The sequence below is a fragment of the Calliopsis andreniformis genome, chromosome 9 (assembly GCF_051401765.1).
Source record: "Calliopsis andreniformis isolate RMS-2024a chromosome 9, iyCalAndr_principal, whole genome shotgun sequence".
NCBI lineage: Eukaryota > Metazoa > Arthropoda > Insecta > Hymenoptera > Andrenidae > Calliopsis > Calliopsis andreniformis.
The window spans coordinates 3199556-3220542 of record NC_135070.1 but is presented as its reverse complement, the minus strand read 5'-3'; the positions used below and the strand labels follow the sequence as shown (position 1 = coordinate 3220542).

Genomic DNA, 20987 nt, shown 5'->3' with positions numbered 1-20987 from the left:
TTATGACAATACAAATTTATTGTTACATGAATCGCGTAGACTCAAACATATAGAAAAACAAAAGAAAATACAATAAATGAAATTTACCATAAAATTGCAGGAAAACAAAGACCATTGACATCGTTCCTTAGAATTTTGTTATAATTGTGAGACGTTCTCGTCATTCGTGTGACCAGGCTTTTAAAGTGGACTCGTACCGGAAATGCGCAATATGTCACAATCGATACTCAATCTTTGCAAATTATAAAAATCATAATTTCAGTTAAAAATATTCGTTAATCACATATAAATTAAAGAATTAAAAAAATTTGAATTTTTATTACGATTTTAAAAAATAAATACCAACTTTATACATAAGATGTAAATAAATATAATTTCGACTCATGCATTGTGAATAATTGAAAATACCGCACTAGACATTACAAAATATTTTAAAAAATGAGACAAATAAACACACTGTGAATTAAAAGTGTTACGAAACATTTTAAATTATGTCTCTTTTACAAATAGATATAACGATCATTTGAACAAAGCGACTTCTATAAGAACCATCTTGAGTTATGTAGTTATCAATCTTTGCAATGTCGCGGGAATATTGTTTTAATGACATAATCGAACACAAACATGTTACGTCGCGTCTTTCGGTCCTACTTCATTAAATTTTGAAGTGTGTTGTGTAAAAGTGTGTTGTACGCATAATACGACCTGAGCGTGGCGAACTCAAATTATATTGCTACCGCGATTTGAAGTAATGATAGTTTGAACTTGTTATTTTGAGACTGAAGATTTTTAATAATTTAAATGTTTTCAACGCCTCTCGCGCGAGTTATTAAAGATTTGTGAAAGTAACAGTTAAAATTCTGAACTTATGTGCATGTGAATCTATTTATAAAAATTTAATTGTAGAGCCAAATTTCTAACCCGCACCTAACTTATTGTAAAACCCAAAAACCGTTAAGTGTTTGATAAAATCCAGCTATTATTTGACATCGACTACATAACGTGAGTACAACAGCTAATTTTATATAAAAGACATCGATTCAAAACAAAATATGAATTTTATTGAACTTCATTATTTAATATCACACAATAATGCAACACCGCGTAAGACCCAAAAATCAGGTGGCTTAATCGTATGCAACCACAGAGGTGTTATCAATAGTACATACGTTCTTAGTGGCTTTTTGTAGACTGGACACTATAATAAAATGATATGTTATTAATCAATTCAACACTCTCTTTTTATATATACTTACTTGATATAATTTTGGATCTTTATCAGGAATGTTATATAGGGCAAAAATATGAATTACAGGCATTAACACAAACAAAATTTTATTAGCTGATTCACATAGTCTATTGTTTCTTCTATCCCAACCTGCTCCTTCAAGGTACAATCCATACACATAAACTCCTTCCTAATAATTACATACAAATTCGTTATTCATTGAGCAAACTTAAGTTCACAGAACATATAAATAACATACTGCAGCTGCCTCCTTAATTTCTTCTGCTGTATAACGTAAAACTTCATTGTGCAATGTTACATTGTCTAGAGCCCATCCCTTGTTAGCTCTTGTTATTTCTTGCCTCATTGCAGTCAGAAAGCCTATATGATACAAGTTACTGATAAAAGGAATTATGCATAAAATTTATTAAATTCTACAGATTTATATATAAAACATTGTGTACCTTGAGGATTAAAAAATCCAGTCATCCAAAATTTGATTGGCCTGCCACTAAATAACCAGGTAGAAAATTGTTTATTTCTATCTAATAACTCTGTAAACCAAAACCCTAAGGATGACGATTCCCATGATTTTGCTTTCCATATTTGTGGTATTCTGGCATCAAATATGTTATCAAGAGCATCTCTTAATTCCTGAATGAATTTATATGAATTATTACTTAAAAAATATTGATTTTATAAAAGAAGAATTACCTCGCTCATTATAATGACACCTTCTATGGCTAGTAAAAGATCTTTGAGAATAACACCCACTAATTTAATCACTACTTGTATTCTGTCAATTTCTTGTTTCAAGAAAATATTCATTGGTTGAGTAGCACCTAACACATGCAATCTAAGTATAATAAAGCCTTTTAATTAGTTTGTAAAATTAGTTTTTATGTAAAACCATTTTATTATATACTTTTATATTACTTCACCTTTCTTTCACTTCAAATGGATCATAAGCTAGCGGCAATTTTTTCAACATGTCTTTTGCTTGCCTTGTTACAATTACTTCTCTAGATTCACCACCACCAACACCTGCTTCCTTTGGTTGTACAGAAATTATAGTGTCTAAAACAGCTTCTGTAGTATTAGTTTGATATCTGCAATAACATACATTTTTTATAACAAGGTATAATATTCAAATTCATATGTATGTGTTACAAAAGCTGCACTTACGTAATGTCTGCATTATAATGTAAACCATAAACTTGAGGTGGATCAACAGTTGGCATTTCATCTATTACTTTCAAATAATCTGAAACTTGTTTATAAACAAGAACAGGATATCCTTTGTAAAATTCATAGTCTTCTGTAAAAAGTGCATCTGAAAACCAAAATTTAGCAAACGTATTCAAGAGTCTTTTATCATAATCATCTGTAACACGTCCTCCATATTGCACTTCTCCTATCATGTACCTAAAAATTAAATACTTTGCTTATTTTAAATGCACCGAATTAATTAGAAAAATCAGTTTTTATTTATTACCGTACAGTCTGCCAACTTATTCCTTGTTTTACATCAAAATCACTCAAGTGATTGTTGATAAATATGCATGAAGCTAACCAATCTGCCAAATTAAATTCATACGGTATGTTCCACCCGAGAGGTCCAAATTTTCGTCGTTCTTGTACAATAGTATGTAAAAACGAGACTGCATATATAATTGGTATATATTGTGGAGCATCACATTGGTCTAACAGATCTTGACTCATGGCACTATATGTGGCAAGTAAACCTGCTCTTATGCCTAAAATAAAATGTTCTTTTCACATTTAACATAGAAGGCTAAACAATTATATTTTTACCTTGAGGTGGTTCATAAGTGAATTTTATAGACATTTGGAGAAGAGAAATTGGAAAATCTTTGTGTGGTTCTGTAGTAATCCACATACGAAAATCAGGATGAGGTGCCTCCATGTCCAAAAGAAAATTTACTACTTCTAACATATATTCTAAACCTAAGTGACAATTCTGACATAAAGCCCAATAACCCTGAAAACATGTAACTCGTCATTACAATTTTTCTTGTATTTATTTCATATAAACATACTTCAGTCTTTGCACTTTGAAGTAATCTACGTGCATGAACTTCTTGTCCTTGTCCCATTGAAATACTTTTACATGTAATCTCCATTTTCCTGGCAAGTAGTTCAATGCTAGGAGTGGGATCAGATCCCATACTTAAAAAGCAGATCATTGGTGTATTTGGTCTTGACTCAGAATGCATTACATCCAAAAGGGTAATTACTGGTTCTGCATATCTTTCTCCTAACGATTTACTTATGTATTTCCTTGACTGTGATAATGTTCTATCTATACACCAAGCTCTTATCAATAACAGACGTCGAAAGGTATCTAAATTATTATATTCATTTGGTATCACTTCCTCTTCTGGAGCCTCTTTATCAAACCATTGTTTCCAAAGTTTCTCAGAAACTGGTATTTGAGAAAGAATATACTGAAATTGCCTTAAGCTAGACAATGCGACTAAGTTGAGCCAAGTAATGTCGGAAATCCATTTACAAGGTTTTGGTTCAACAGTATTTAAATCTAAGGCTGCACCACCTTTTATGAAATACTGAAATTCATCATAAGTAATAGCGTCACGTTGCAAATCAATTTTTAATGTCATTAATAAGATGAACATATATTTGTGAATCTCGTAAAGCCCTCGAGATTTATATCTGAATATTTCATAAGTAAGATATTCGGTAATGAATTGTATTCTTCTTTGATTAACTGGACTTTTTTCAGACCTAAATCAGGAAAAGTATTTTCATATTTATACTCGAATAGTAAGCAGTATACATATATATGTTTTGTACATACCTTTCCATTGAAATATCGAATCGCTCTAAAAATTGAACAAGGGATGTTTGGTACATACAGTTTACTAAAGCCATGTCGCAGATTAAAAAATATAGAACACTACCACGCGTTGCGACTGGTCTAAATTCTTCTCGTGCTGTATCAATTCTCAATTCTGTATCTTTCGCGATACTTAATTTTTCATTTATTTCAGCAGCCGTTTGTTTCGTAATATTCAACACCGACATCAATTCTACGTCTTCTATTAAAGGACCCTGCATGAAAATAAATAAGAAAAGTAAAACTTTTAAAGTACAAGATATTTTGAAAAGGAATTGATATGTACTTACCTCTACAGTAGTTAATTTTTGTAAAAGATTAGCTTCTAGTTCTTTAATCTTTCTATTATTTGCAGTAACATCTGTAATTAACTGTGTCCTTTCTGTTTCAAGTTCATTTTTTTCTGATAAAATAACTCGTCCTAAAAGTTGATCCTCTAATCCTGTGCACAAAATGAACAAATGATATATTCATCTACTAAACTTTATTTGTAATAAAATCTTGCAATTATCTTAAATACCTTTTATAGTGACTGTAAAATCAATTATAGCGGTCCGAGCAAATATTTCGGGCGTGTACGATGGGTTTGGTAGTTTTGTAGTGATATAAAGTCTAAAATCTTTGTGAATGTCTACTTCCTTATCACCTAATTTAACCTATTATAAGATTGTTCAAATGTACTTAATTTATTTCTCATATTGTATAGACATAACTGTCTTACTTTCAAAGAAGTTCCTATCTTTATAAAATTTTTCTCCAATAAATTATCCAAAATAGGATCTAACTCTTCTCCTACATCTTCGATAAGTAACGGGCGACCAAGAGAAACAGTATCTTCCAAATGATTTCTGAAATATCTATGTGTAAGGGAGGTAATCTAAAATGGAATATTATAATGTTAATTCCAGACAAAAAAACTAGGAGATAAAAAATTAGATCAATTTAAAAAATGAAAACTATTCTACCTCTAATTCAAACTCTGCTTCTTTGTTCTTAATCCATGCTTTACCTTGCAATTGCGGATCAATCAAAAGAGGATATCTAGCCGCTTTCGTCACTATGATTGCATTTTGAATGGACAAATCATCCGTTGGTAGTCCTTGCAAACTCCATTCTCCAATCTTTGAAGCAACAAATGTAAATATTTCTTTGATTAGAACATACTTGAAACAATAACTTTTAATATATTACACACCGTGGCAGTATCTGTTAAAGTAGATGTAATATTAATGACAAGGGAGATAGGTATCTTCCTGCCTTGAATAAAATCAAACCACTTTCGCTGCAAGAGATTTCTAAATTCTTGATTAAAAGCTCCACAATATGATAAGAAACCTATTAAAATCAGTACATCTCCAACAAGACGATCTGTTTCTGATTTGAACAAAGCCAGTTGTTCTGTCCATCTAACTCTTTCACCAGAAAGTCCTTCAATCATTGCTGTTGCAGTATCTGTTTTTGCTTGACAAGCTTCAGCTAAATCAACTATTTCCTAATTATGAAAATACTGTATTAGTATGCTCTATTACATAGATAATATTTAAAAAATGTTTTATATATTACTTGACGCTCTTGCATCACTGCATCAAACTCTGCTTGCACCACCTTTAAGTCCTCATCTTTAGCTCTTAGAAGACTCTCAGCCTCCATTAAGTTTCGATTTGCCTTTTCATATTTACTTGCTTGCACTGCCAAATTTGCCTTGAGATTACATATTTTTTATCTGAGTAGATATTTCTAAAGTATCTTATTTTATTTCATGTCTTCTTAGTTAAACAAATTACTTTCAGAGGAAGCACATCTTTATTTACTCCATAGAACGTAACCATAGAAATAGTCCATTGGATAAGACCGGCTACATTTCCACAAGCTTGTTTCGCAGCTTCATAGGTGTACAAATGATAGTTTAAATAAGGTTGCATTAGATCAACAGTTTCTGCATTAATGTTATCTTTTGGGAAATTTTGTAAGTTGTAGAGGAATCTGGTATCAGCCATCACCTGTAATAAAAACACATTAATATAATGAATCGTACCTTTTAAATCTCTATAATTAATTTCAATAACTATACCTTTAATGCTTCGGACCAAGAAGGAGTTAAAAATTGTTTTTCATAATCAGGTTTAACTGGTTCCAATCTTCTTCCAAATAATATCATCACACAATCCATTATAAGAGTGATTAAATATGGAGGTTTGCCCAATTTTCGAACTGTAGCAATATCAGCAGCTTTTATAGTCTAGAAATAGAATTTAGACAAATGGTATCAACTAACAACACTCAAAAGAACACAAAAGCTTTAATCTACTGAGAACAAGTTTAACCTGCAACGCTGCTTCTGCTGCCAAAAGTGCTGGTTCAGCGGCTTTCAGTTTTTGTTCTGCAACCGACTTTTCTTTTGCTATGACTTTTAAAATAGTTTCAGCCTCGTCTTTAGATACTTGTACCTGTGCCTTGACTGCTTCTGCTTCCCTTTTCTTTTCGTTGACGACAACTAAAATCTACAAGCAATATATTTGAAGCTAACGAATTAAACAAATGCATTTAATCTAATAACAAAGGTACGAACAGCTTCCACTTGCACATTCTTTTCAGCGATTTCCTGCTGATTCTTTTCCAAGACTTTTCTCAGCTCGTCGACTTGAGCAGCAGCATCCACCAATTTATTCAACCCGTTGCTCATACGGAAAGCAAGAGTATTAATATTATCTAAGCGTTGCTTGTATAGCACTTTGTAGCCGTTTAAGAAAGTTAAAAATGATTTTGGAGTGACATATACTTGGCGTCGAAATCTAATGGAATAGAAACAATGTATAAAACAGCGTAATATAAATTAGGGTAATAGACTCTTGCCTGTCGAAGTACTCTACGCAAACATCGTTTACATCATTCTGTATGTCTCCCATAACTTCGATTAATTGTTGTTTCACCTCTGGAGTGCTAATTACTTTGAAGTTTTTCATGAAATGTTCTCCTACTTTATATAATGCATCCTTTGGCCATTTCCAGAACCAGTTAATTGTACAACCAGATGTTAAGGCTGGAAACTTAAGTGCTCGAGATCTGAATTTTTCACCCACCTGTGATGCAACATTATTGAAAACAATAAAATTGTTTTGAATTTTATTTACAAACACATAAATAAAAAAAGACAACAAAGTAGCAAGAGTACAAACCGGTGAAAAGCACAAAACTACATGTAAATGATTCCTCGCACGTGATATGAAATAATCATAAAGATTATCAGGTGTTGGCGGTCGCCTTGGATCGTCAATCTTCATCAACGGAGTAACTGTCGACAAAACCTCGTCAAGTTCGTCGGCTGGGAACAAATTTGCAACTTCTCCAACGCTTAAAATATTGTTAATATATTCGAGAAAAGCTTCTTCCTTAATCTCATTATCAGTAAATATAAATGTATGTCCTTTAGGTCCTGTACCGGCTTCACGATAAATTTTCCTAAGATCTTCTATTAAACTTCCAACGTTGTAACTCCTAAAAAGGAGATATTTTAATAACATGAATTAGTTGAAATTAGCCTTTGCTCGTTACCTAGATAGCGCAATCTGAAAGAAACTAAATCCTGCGATAAAGGATGCCAGTCTTGTCAGACTTTGCTTGCCTGAGCCTCCGATGCCCACAAGCAATGCATTGCTTCTAGGTACTCCAAGCAACCTTGATATTCGTATCAAATGTACCAGAGCATCATGGAAGAACACCAAATCGAGGTACATACCGCGAATATATTCGTTGAATTGTTCCATATTTTGCTGAACTTTGGCGATTACAGCGTCATAGCTAAAAATGACATGTTAAAAACCTTAATGTAAAATGAGTTCAAAAATAAATTATACCTAGGAATTTCTTCATAAATTTTTGGTGCTTCAAATATGAAGTCCTCTGGTTCATCTCCTGTAGGTTCTGGCGGTTCTCGTAAGAAATTAACAAAGTACGTTTCTTCGGGATCATAGTATTTAAAATCAGGACCTAACATCTTTTCGGCTGTACGTCTTAACGTTTTTTTGAACCAATCGGTGTCTAATTCAGTCGTAAATCTAATAAGAAATATCAACGTTAGAGCATTATAGCTTTTAGAAATAGTTTTACTTGCAGAAGGTTATAAAGTAACAAACCGATCCGCGATGACACGAGTGCATTCATGCTCCCAAAGCTTCAGCAATCTAGTAATAGAATCACATTCTGCTCTTTCTATTCTGAGAATGCCTTGCCAAATTCGAGACAAGTCCCTTAAGTTAAAAATGTAGTGAAACTTTGCCGGTGTCGGTAACATCTTTAACTTAGTCTGTTGCCATAAAATTCTGGTTAGAGGTATTAGTTTAGGCAAAAACTCAACAATGATCTCATCAAATCTATTGATACAGAAATACCCTTCACCAATACTTTCTGCAGATTACAAACGTATTCATGAATACATCTCTAATTATAAACATTTGAATACAACGTTGAATTATCCTTACTGAAAATTGTGTCCATTGATTTATTCGACGGTAATGTGCAGTTAAAAATATTAAATTGTCTCTTCAGTCTAGGTGGTATATCGTTTCTACCACCACCTGGATGAATCATTGCAGCTAGAAATTGAACATCTTGTATGATGCAAAAATCACCCGGTTTATCTAAAGAATAGAAACCCTCGTACTCCATCAATTGACGAACTATCTCATTTGTAATTTGATCCCCCCATTCGTTTATAACTGGCATATTGATATCGTCAATGAAAATGGTCATTTTTCGGCCACCTGGGGGTCCATAGGTAGTTCCTACCCTTTTTTCTACGTAGCTTTCAAACACACGCTACACAATTTATATTTCATATGACAACAATCCTTACTTGTGATCTTACTTAACTTGAAATTAAAGTTACCTGAACCATATTAGGTGTAGATGCTGAAGAAAAACTGAAGGATTTGTGTAAGTGCTCTTCGGGATCGTAATTAGACATGTAATCTTTGATCATTACTGTTTTTGCAGTTCCTTGTTCACCTATTATTTGAACACCAAATAAAGAAGAGAAAGATAAAAATAGAATCTATGGACAAAAATTAAACACAGAAAGATAGGATTTATAAATTCTAGCGAAATTTAGAATTAAAAGTTATGTACCTATCAGTAATACAGCCTTTCCTTGCTTGGCTATAGTATCAATTAAAAAGTGTGTTCTCGTGTTATCTATGTTAGGGACTAGAATTTCTTGATATGGTAGAACTTCATCTGGAGGATATACAAACTCTGGGACTATTTCTGACCAATGAATCCAGTCTCCATTCTCGGATACCAGAAACTCGAATATAGTTTCATCTTCCTAAAGTAGAAACTGTCTCATTAATCTTGTTTCTCTGTCGAATACATTATATCTGCATTACCTTGCATTTAGGCCAATTACATTGCGACTTGTGAGTGATTAAGAAATCCTGCAATGAACTTCGTTCTTCCAACTCCAACACTGCTCCTAAGCTCCACATAAGTGAGAACAGAAATATATTTTCGATATGATTATCCGGTAATATTCCTGAAAAATAACAAATTCCAAATAAAATTCCTTGTATAATAAATTGTAATCCTAATGATAAAATATCGTACTTGTTGTGTCGCCGTTTGAACCAAGTAAACCTTCCAGCAAATCAATGCACTGTCTGATATATATTGCTTCTAGAAGTTTCATTTTTACTGGAAGTTTCGTTTGAACATATACATGGGCATCATCATAAATTTTGTCAAACAGTGTGCGCAATATATCCGCTTCTGAAGCTGGTCTTTTCTTAAGCCATCCCTAAATATGCAAAAAAAACTGATAGCACACGTTTATTAACAGCTTTCAAGACTACAATATTACCTCTAAAATGGGACTCCACTTTAAAACAGAAGCACTCAAGAAAACCATCCCCATACGCGATATCGTTGCTGGTGAAGCATTGTCAACGTTATCTGGTTCAAAGACCAATTTAGTATTCGACGCCATGATTATGCGATCACCGTTCGCCAAAGTTAATGTCTTATTGTCATCCAAGACTGAATTTAAGTTTTCAATCCAAACTGCATCCACAGGACCATCTAAGACCATCCACAAGTTATCTGTTTTCTTCGTGTGTATCGATCTTCTCCATATAGTGGAAAATATGCCGTCCGTCCAATCATTAGTTGCAACATCAAGTCTTCCAAACATTTGAGACGCAGTTATGGCCTATAAGATATTTACCAGTTACTCTAGGTACTGTCGGCTACATTTTTATTCATTTTAGAAGAGCTACTAACTTTTGGGTTCATTCTGACCTCCTTATGAGGCATACCCATTTCTGTCAAAGCTTTCATAAGTGTCCACATACATCGTGTCTTTCCAGATCCTGTTGGTCCGAGTACCATTAAACCATGACGAACAAGAGACGTCTCATACAGCTAAGGAAATACAAAAATATCCTATTAATATTACGATTACGAAATGTCTGTCAGTTACCTTTGATCAAGACGTACTTGAACTACTTTCAAATTCCACGCAGGGTGATTCGTTATACCAAGCGACTCGGTTGCATTTGCTATTGCTTTTTGTAGATCCTTATATGTTTGAACTCTGAGTTTTATACCCGGAAACATATCATCAATTAAAGACATAAATAAAGGTTCATCTTCATCCACTAATTTTGATAGATTCATATCTCTGCAATCACATAACAGAAATATGTAGAAAATTTTCCAAGATTCACAATAGGAAGCTGTGAACTTTCGATCTATCGTCCGACCTAACTATAGCTTTCTCTTATCGAAGAAATTTTACCTCAAGACTCTCATGAGGGTAGTTTCTTCAGAATCAGTAGGATTTGCTCGTTTCTGAGCACCAAGAGTTCGTAAACATGATAGTATATTTCGCAATCCAAAATCGTAATGCACTTGTTTGCTCAACTGCTCTTCACATAGCTTATATAGCGTGAAAAACTTTCGCGATAGTAATACATTTTCTTTAAAGCCGCAAGCTGCCAATTTTACTCGCATGATTATCTACGTAAATGATTACAAAGTATTAACTTCCAAGCGAAAACATAGTTCAAAATGAAGCAAACAGAAACAGCATAATATTACTTGTCTATCAGGGACCATCATAGCCACGCTTCTGAATTGTATCTTTAAATTCTCCGGCAATTCTTGGCGACCAGCATAGCCAGGGTTCATTGTAATAAAGAGACCAAATTCGTAATTCAATTGATAAACTTCACCGTCGCTACGAATTACATGTTTTACTTTAGTAATCAACAAATTTTAAGTTTTTCAAAGCTTGATTGAATACCTGAACAGAAAACTCGTTTTTCTTTCCTTTCGTGCTGTGAGTACGATGGCAATCTGTTGAGCAGCTACGGATAAAACTGGTAAATCGATGCGATTAAACTCATCAAAACACCCCCACGAGCCGGACATAGCTAACCCCTTGAATATTCTGCCTAAACCACGAAAGTCCATTTGATCAGAACAATTAAACACAACCACATATTTGCCAAGCGCCTTCCCCATATCTTTCGTAGTTTCTGTTTTTCCAGTGCCAGCTGGACCTGCAGGTGCTCCTCCGAAATTCATACCTAAAAAATACGAATTTTAAAGATTGTTATTGTAGTAGAAAATTATTATATAGGTAAAACAAAGGTTGCACTCTTACCAACAGCTTGTGCCAATGTAATATAACACCTATCCGTAAGTGGTGTAATAGCAAGTCGATCTGTACAACCTAAAAACTCATTCTGATAGAGAAAATCTATATCCGTAATCTTAATGGGTATATCTTCAGAATCACTGTTGTAATAAAATCTAATCTGTTTCAACCATTCAAAATCCAACACATTCCGAACTCTATAACGGCATAGCTCGTCAAATATATCTCTGAAGAAACAGTTCATACAAATTTACAAACTTTTTATCATTAATATTGATATTAAAGTTTATGTGCTACCTTTGATGTACATGTATTGTAATTAAAGCTTCGTATTTTGCTCTCGCATATTTAGATAAATCTTTAACAGTCACTTCAATGAGACTATTCAATAAATCAAGAAACCACTGATTTGTTTTCTTCATTATCGTTCTATCTCTTTTTGCTGTAGTGAGGGCTACTTCAGCATCACGAGTCCACAAAACTTGTAAAGCTAACAAACCCACCTTACAAAATAAAATACTTTAACAAATAATAGTATCATGTATTTTCATAAAGTACATCAAGGTATTAACATTACTTGTAAAACCGAGTCATCTATCAATTGTATGATATTAAATTCTTCGGTCCCTAAAGTTTGTAATCCTTGTGAAATCACGCTACCCACAGACATTTGATGTACTGTCAATAAAGTATTCAACCAATTTTCTACACCCCCTGTGCACATAACTTCTTTTTCTAATACTATTTTTTCATTTTCACGTGAATACATAGCAATAATCTTCTCGTATTCTTTCTCTGAAAAATCAAGCTGTAAATGGAAAGAATTTCAATCATAATTAAACAAAGTGGATAGAAACAACGTGAAATAATAAAGAAGAAAATGACATAGTTTCAATGAAGAGAATAAATATTACCCTTTCTACATTATCAAAGAAACCATCAAGATATTTTTGTATGGTGTGACAATCAGCTGCTTGACCAAGTATTTCTAACAATGTAGGGTCGGATATGAAACAAAATCTTGGGAATACGCTTCGCTTCGTTTCCAAATATCTATATACATATTAAATAAGTTTAGAATATAGTAAATCAAGCTTTGGTTACGGTATAGATCAATTTTGTTACCCGCTAAGAGATTTCTGACAAGATTCCAATTGTTCTAATAAATGAGGCAGAAACTGACCCATCGTTTCATCTCCAGTACAAGTTTCCACAGCATTAAGTCTTTCACGTGCTCGATACATAATTTTAACCCATGCCTTATCAATATTCTAGAATAGCAAGTGATAAATGTAATACGCGATAGTGGTTACCAATTTAAATGTTACTTACGTTGAAACGTTTTGCCTCTGCTGGTAGTTGTTTAGATATGTCACCACCAATAAATACTGCTTCTAAGTAGGCCCATAAATTTTGCACAGTCAACCACTTTGCCAAAATTTCTGACGTATTACTCAGTTTACTTTGCCACAGTTGGATATCTTTTTTAAAATATGCATTGTACCTAAAGAAAGCAATAAAAAATTGTTTTTCTTTCTTTATTAAAAAAGCATCAAATTCATTAATATATTCAAATGTATAGTTCATATTGTTTGATACCGATTTGCCAAAAGTGAACTGATAACCATTAGGCTGTCTTCAAGCTCAGATATGATTTCAGCAGTTTCCACACCTTTCAGAAGTAATTCTCCTCGTTGTTTGAACTGGGTAAATTGCAGATCCACGATAGCCCAGTCTGCTATAATTTGTTTCAATTTACTCTCTATTTCTTGCTCTTTTACAGCGCTAATGCATATATCCTGTAAATATATAAAGATATGAGTAAAAATTTTTTAAATATTAAATGATTCTAATTGAAGTAATACCTCTACATCATCTTTGTATTTTAATAAAGGTGCCTGCATTACATTTGCCAACGTAAATGTCTCTGATTCAACATCAAAGTTGTATTTACATAGCTTTGACATTCTTTCCCAGTGTCTGTCTTGCATTGCTTTATTTGCCATCATTTCCAATAATGGACAAGTCTCGTTAAAATCATCAATTTTTTTCTTCAATTCAATATAAGCTGGCCAATCTCTCATAGCCTTTGGTAGTCTTCGACATCTGATATAAAACATACCATACTGATGCAGTATTAACTCATGTTAAACAGTAACAAATAAGATTACCTATTCTGAAAGTCACTCAGCTCAGTGACTATGGACTCAATATCAATTTCAGACCAAGGTATTTCATAATAACTATCGATAGTTCTTATCACTTGAAGATATAGGGAGTATAATTTTTGCAATAAATTTATTTCTCGCTTTCTTTGATGAAGAGCTGGGTACTCTGTTACTTCTATGCCAAATAAACTTTCACCACTGCTATAAGTCTCATATTTTTCCCACAAATCTTCTAACTGAGCTTGAAACAGAATCAACCTAAAAGAAATTATTGTAGAAAAAATTAATTTTAAATTACTAAATATAAGCAACATTATCTGTTGACATTACCGATCACTAGCTTCCTTAGCTGGTATACCTTCAACCATTGGACCATTCAACTCAAAATCGAGATCAAAATGAACTACTTCTTGTTTAAAAATGGCAACACCATCTGTCAGTTCTTTCTTCAATGGCTCTTGCATCTCGCATATTTTGGCTTGAACTTGTTTTGCCTTACAATATCCAGAATTTTACTCAAAAATAAAATGATAATAAGTAATAATAAGTTTTATGATAAGTACCGTCGTTAACATATTTGTAAAGTTGTAACGAAGACTATCTACAATGTCTTGCTCTTCCTTTGAAACAGGGATTTTGAACTTTGCCATTAATGAATACGTTTCTTCTATCAATATTAGTAACATATCAAAAAATATAAAGTCCTCTCGAATTTCAGCTAAACATTTCATAGCAACTCTCACATCTTCTAAGTCTTTTATTTCTCTTGCTAAAATTTTATTCTTTTCATTAATATATTCAGTAATGTTCTTCAACTTTTCTTTGTAAGTTGTGGATAATATTTGACCCAACAATGTTTTCCATGCACGTGCTTCAACTAAGAGTCCTAGTTTTAATTTATCTAAGAAATATTATTTCAATTAAAACATTTACTAGTCACATAATAAGAATCTTTAAAGTGAGCTAATTAAATTTACTACCCATGTTAATTACTATTGGACCCACTATGTGTTTATTGGGTAAATCTTGTATCTCTTCAACTAAATTGTCATATTCCATAAATTTCTCCTTAATCTCTTGAATAATAGGTTCAGAATCAACAAAACTCTGAATAATGTTGCTCCTCTCTTCGTCCCATATATATGAATATTGTAAATATTTCTACTTAAAAAATAGTATGTATACTCCACTCAAATATTTAAACTATGTATTTTAAGCAAAAAAAGCAAAAACATAACATACATTTCCGAGTTGCATAATATCATCTTTTAAAGCAAGAATCGCACCTTGCAAACTCATTACACTACGAACTATTTCTTTATGATCAGATATTATTTGATAATAGTTCTTCAGTGATGTCTTACTATTGCCTGAACATTTAATAGTGAACGAAATATATAAAACAATATATTGCCATTACCATCGTTATAAGTAGATTGCGGATGTTTATGCAAATTTCTATTTTCATATACAAAATTAGATAAAGAGAACCTAAGTAAAAACTTACTTTGTTCTTTAAATATTATAAAATATACCTTTCGATACTTTCTATATTTTTCTATATTATCTATATTATATATATTTTTCTATATTATATATATTTATATTATATATATTATATATATTGTTTAAATTTATGTTTATTTAAATTTCCCATTAAATTTCACATTAAAATTTCCCATAAATGCATAAAGATCCACAGTCTAGTTATAAGACACAAACCTTGCAACTTATCACTGCCACCAACTAATCGCTTTGCAGGTGTATAACGTTGTCCCCATGCAATAATATTTTTATGATTTTCTAGAATGTTAATTATCAATTTTCCAAAATAATGTTGTAATTCTTCTATTGAAGGGACTATTATAATATTCGGTATTTGTAGAACAAATGTAGTTAATAAAATTGGACTTTCTTCCTTGACATCACCTTCTTCATGTACCAGAGGACTGTAGTTGTTAAAATTAAAAATATCAAAATCATTTCTACACAATACTGTATTTTCAACAAATTCTGATTAAAATAAGAAAGACCTTAATTCAGTGACCTTTCTCCTTAATAGTTCAAGAGAGTTCTTAGTACATTTTACTAAAACTTCTATAAGTTTATTATTAAAAAATGCAAATAATTCCATACAATCATTATGCACTTTGTTTATTTGAACTTTATACGTTCTTTCAATAGGAGCAAAACCTATAAACATTTAATATATATGAAACATGATCAATATTTGTTTAACACAAGATACGTACCTAGTTCATATTTTCCTTTTGTTAATTTTGTCTGTGAAACACGTTTGTTAACTTTATCTGGATCCAACCAATTGTATTTAATATTTTGAACAGATTCATCAATTATGACATCCATGAATTTATTAATTATCATTATAACAGCTTTTTCTGCTGCTGATGATTTTATTTCCAAGTCAAAGGCTATTGTATTTCCATAAGCGATATTATCTTCTAAAAGTTGAGTAGGTTGTTTTGGGTAGTCATCAAGTTTCAGCAATATAACTTCTGAAATAGACTCAAACACTTCATCAACTCTTGCCTCCTTCATATCTTTGATCTCTTTAACAAAAATTTGTATTGATGTAACAGCCTTTTGTATTTCTTCACATACTTCAGAAATGTTTAAGGATATCCATGTCATTACAGATAAACATGGTTGAAATGCAATCTCAAGATTCACAAGAACAAGTTTTGTTAAATTTTGAAACAACAGTGGTATTCTTTGTCTGCAATTCAAAATAAAATCTAATATTATACATATTTTATTTCTTCAAAAAAATATTATTCTTTCCTAAAAGTAATTTTATACCTTAATGTATCATTTTCCTCAACCAACTTTTTTACTGTTTCATATGATGAAAAAATTTTATCTTTACAGAAGGTTATTATTTGTATAAAATCTGGTACATCTAGACCAAATCTAGCCATATGTTCTGATTCACGTATCACTTCAATTATGTATGAATCAAAATTTAAATGGTACCTATTTGTTTCTGGATGACGTATAAGTAAAGGTGATGCTAATGCCAATCGAACCTTCAAATACAAAATGTAACAATACAAGTAAACATTATCATAATTTTAAGATACAATTTACAACTTACAATCTCTGAAGAATCATACCACGCTTTGTGATATATTAATTCATAATGTATAAAAACACTGATTATGGCATTATAAATTTTAATACATTTTTGCATATAATCATGACTGAGCACTCTTATACATTTTTTATATATCAACATTGGATTTTCAATACGTCTGTATAACTGTCTAATCCATAAAATACGACCAGCAATGGGAGGTATATTTCGTGGTAATGGTGGATCTGATCTATCTTCATTATATCGGTCTCGTACATCTTCAATTTCTTTTTGAAACAATGTTATAAGTTCTAAGTATTTTCTGTCAATCCTCAAATGTTTGAACTTTAATTTCTCGAATCTACATACATTATAAATGATATATGCATAATTATTGTTAAAATGATTATACATAAAACAATGTTATATGTTATAAAACATTACCTTGCTACAACTCTCAATGCTTCTGTTATATTTGGTGCTTCAGAAACACATTTATAGAAAAAACTTCTTAGTTCTGTTTCTGTATCAGCTACATTTTTCTTAAACTTGTCATAATCTGCATTAAAATATGGTTTCCTATGATCTAATGGATCATATTGTTGTGATGAAATATCTTTAAAGAAGTTAGAAAATTTATTTGCAAATACATCTATTCCTTGTATAGCAGAACTATGAAGAATCGAATAAGCCAATGATATTTCTAAAACATTCATAATCTGAAATGCAATTACTTTATTTATAATTATTGGCTGTAATATATTTTTATTTTTGTGAAGACATATAACTACTAACTTTTATTATTCTTGATTTGAAAGTATTAAATTTCCCAAAAACGTACATTTCAGATACTTCGAAAGGCTTTTCATCAGTAGATTCTCTAACTTGCTGACACATTTCATTATAGTAGCTAAAGTATTGCTCGCATAAGTTTTTACAGTCCTATAATAAAATAATTGTACAATAATAATTATCCTATTTGTACATTTGACTAAAATTTCTCAAAAATACATTAATGTTTACCTTTATTTTAGATATCATAACAGATTTAGCTTCTTTCCAAACATTTACTTTACCATTCTCTGTCAAATAAGCTTTACATGCTAAAATCATTTGATTTGTCATCTGAAATTTTCAATGAATTTATCTAAATTATATTGAATTTACATACAACACAAAATTTATAAATCCCTTCATTTTATGATAATTATCCTTTTAATTTTATAATAATACTTTTACAAACACTGCTGTAACCATTCTTCTTGTGTTAAAGAATCGTGAAGAAGCATATATCATTCGTATAGCATACATAAGTGGAGGTAAGTATTCTCCAATTTTTGTTGGATCAAGTCTGTACAAGGGTTGAGTAAATTTTTCCAGTGCGTATAGGTATTTTACATTATCTTGAGAAAGTATTTGTATCGTTTTAACATGATTTTCCAATACTACCCATTTCTATGCAGAAGTATACAAAATATCTATTATTGCTGCATTAATAAGAAAAATATTGGACTTTTGGTTAAACATACCTTCATATGCTTAGATTTTACTGTTGTTAAAAATTGTATATACTTTTGAGTAGTAGGAAATTTGATATGTTCAATTATTGATGAAAAACGAGCAAGTAATCTTCTCCAGTAAGTAAGTTCTGCATTTGGTCCCATTATTTCAGTTTCTCTACGTAACTGTTGACTTTCAACGACAGCCTACACTCATAATAATTATTATCAGTTTCGTACACTTAAAACGAAAATTAACAATTATAAATTTTACCCGTTCCATAGATTTCATCCATAATCTAACATTATTTTCTATTGCGCTGATGGCTTCTAAATTAGTGGTACTCTCTGTTTTTTTCTCTGCTGATGCTAAATATTTATTATACACTTCCCAATCAGTATCAAATTTTATTATATTCTCTAAATCTATTTTTGTCACTAAAATATAAAATATAATATAAAGATAATATTATAAAGTCATAATACAACATATGCATATAAATTTAAATGTCTTACTGCTTAAAAATTCACAGAAATCTTTAAAGTCATGAATAAAATTATGTTTCACTTTTTCACCAACTTCACTTTTTGATAATTCACCCCATATTGTATTAAAAGTGATTGCTGGTAAATTTAATCTCACAATTAACTGTGATACAGCTGCAAGTGCACTTTGGGATATAGGATCAACTTCTGTGTATGCGTAATACGTCTCCTATTTAGAATTTTAAACAGTATGTGAAAGTACTTATAATGCTGTTATAACATTAAAAACATACTTCAAGGAGATGTTTAGCTTCAAAATTAATGTCTGATTTTAATCTATAGACTATCACACATTTGCCACAAAGCTGTTCTGTAGAACCATCAGTAACACAACAACGTATTACTTGATCTGTTCGTTCGTATGAAGGATCCCATCGTCCTGACTCTATTGTTATGTGTTTATCACATTAATTGATTTTGTGATACAGAAAACTACATGCGATAGCAACATATTAATTAATACCAAATGGTGGTGGTTCCATAGGTTGAAAATATATAAGTATTGCACGTTTTCCATCTTTAGCAAAAAAGCTATCGAATACATTAATATATTCATCTTTATCAACAACTCCTTCTTCTAGGAGATCAGCATCAACATGTAAAATAAAAGCTACAACTTCCAGAATATGTCGATGTGTAGGTTTCAGTAATCCTTGTCTAGCATTTCGATTTTCTTTAAATTTTTCCTAGAAATATAATAATACAAATTGAGTAAAATGCCTCCCTAAGAAATGCTTTTTTTTTTTTTTTTAATAAATCTTGACATTATAAAGAATAATTTTTTATAAAACATATTAAATTAATTAATTAGTTTTACGTACAAGACGTTCTTTTAGAGTCTCTGTAGGTAAAGTTTCTACACCAACTCTTCTTTTTAATAATTCAGCAATGCGACGATCAATCGCAGGTTTCGTATAATCTCGAGTTGCAAAATATGCAGCTATGTGTGCCATTATTTCTAAACGTAACGTAATACATAAATGACACAAAACTTATATTGCATTCAGTGGAAACATCAGAGTATGGATAAAAATTGAAGAAACAAATGCGAATAATTTTTATAGAGTAAATTAGGTATGATAAAAATCGTCTGCTTCAACAAGTATGAAATAATGTGGATATAAAATAAAGGATATAAGAATTGAAACAAAAATGAAACTTACAAAATAAGATATTTAAATATATTTTTATTTTTTTTAGTATCTTACATGCGTACGATATCAATGAATGTATATTTATACATATATACAGAAGTTAACCACGTGTTAACATTTTAAGTTTCATTCAAAAATTTACGATCATATGATACGCACGCGCACTATAATTTACTATGCACATGCAGCTGCAGTGTACATAAAATTGCAAAGGTTAAGGCAGACAGCATAAATAAAACTGTATTTACAAGATAAAAAGTTGTAATTAAGAAGCGCTCAATTTTAAATCATTGAAAGTGATATCGCCTTTGTTCTTAAATTTTATGGTTCATTATAAAGATGTGCAGGATGTGTATTTTATAAACATATTTTTATAGCTGATTTTCATGCTCGGTCAACTTCCGATGTCCAATTTAAGGTTAATATATATTTTATAAATATTCTATATAATTGTATAATAGTATTTTAATAGAGCTCTGCAAAATATAAATTATGTTGGCTTCGTATACAAATAGAAGGAAAATAAAAAATATTTCTTTAAAATGCCTACTGATTCTGTTCACCCTACTTTACTTTCCTGTTAAAAATTTAATATACACGTATTTATCTCTTTTATGTTTTATTCTTGCATTAAGCTGTCATATGTTTACTACAAATTTTGCTTTTAATATTCAAGTAATTTCATTTTCAGATAAGTGTGTACATTTTGAAATATTATACATGGTCAATTAATATTTCTACCATTATGCTTATTATTTTGGCAACC

General features: G+C 31.1%; 1 protein-coding gene across 1 annotated transcript; it reads right to left on the bottom strand.

Moving 5' to 3' along the window:
• Positions 1 to 1072: 1072 nt before the first annotated feature.
• On the bottom strand, positions 1073 to 20020 carry Kl-3 (dynein heavy chain 8, axonemal kl-3). Its single transcript, XM_076384824.1, is given in 65 exon segments — positions 1073 to 1198; positions 1257 to 1418; positions 1488 to 1609; positions 1693 to 1882; positions 1943 to 2084; positions 2170 to 2337; positions 2414 to 2653; positions 2724 to 2985; positions 3044 to 3230; positions 3289 to 3994; positions 4068 to 4321; positions 4397 to 4548; positions 4627 to 4762; positions 4828 to 4983; positions 5072 to 5227; positions 5302 to 5598; positions 5670 to 5807; positions 5891 to 6106; positions 6178 to 6345; positions 6431 to 6607; positions 6676 to 6898; positions 6960 to 7186; positions 7283 to 7601; positions 7659 to 7904; positions 7961 to 8161; positions 8240 to 8510; positions 8585 to 8921; positions 8992 to 9110; positions 9231 to 9429; positions 9491 to 9636; positions 9720 to 9897; positions 9961 to 10308; positions 10380 to 10520; positions 10596 to 10779; positions 10897 to 11117; positions 11199 to 11337; positions 11404 to 11689; positions 11767 to 11987; positions 12058 to 12263; positions 12338 to 12568; positions 12675 to 12813; positions 12886 to 13031; positions 13093 to 13264; positions 13360 to 13559; positions 13626 to 13866; positions 13932 to 14186; positions 14259 to 14422; positions 14492 to 14829; positions 14909 to 15089; positions 15171 to 15298; positions 15672 to 15846; positions 15925 to 16121; positions 16181 to 16665; positions 16749 to 16975; positions 17044 to 17383; positions 17467 to 17741; positions 17818 to 17964; positions 18046 to 18147; positions 18256 to 18477; positions 18552 to 18728; positions 18796 to 18959; positions 19038 to 19236; positions 19301 to 19452; positions 19531 to 19753; positions 19889 to 20020. Coding segments are annotated over 65 exon segments (13779 nt in total).
• Between the last annotated feature and the right edge of the window lie 967 nt (positions 20021 to 20987).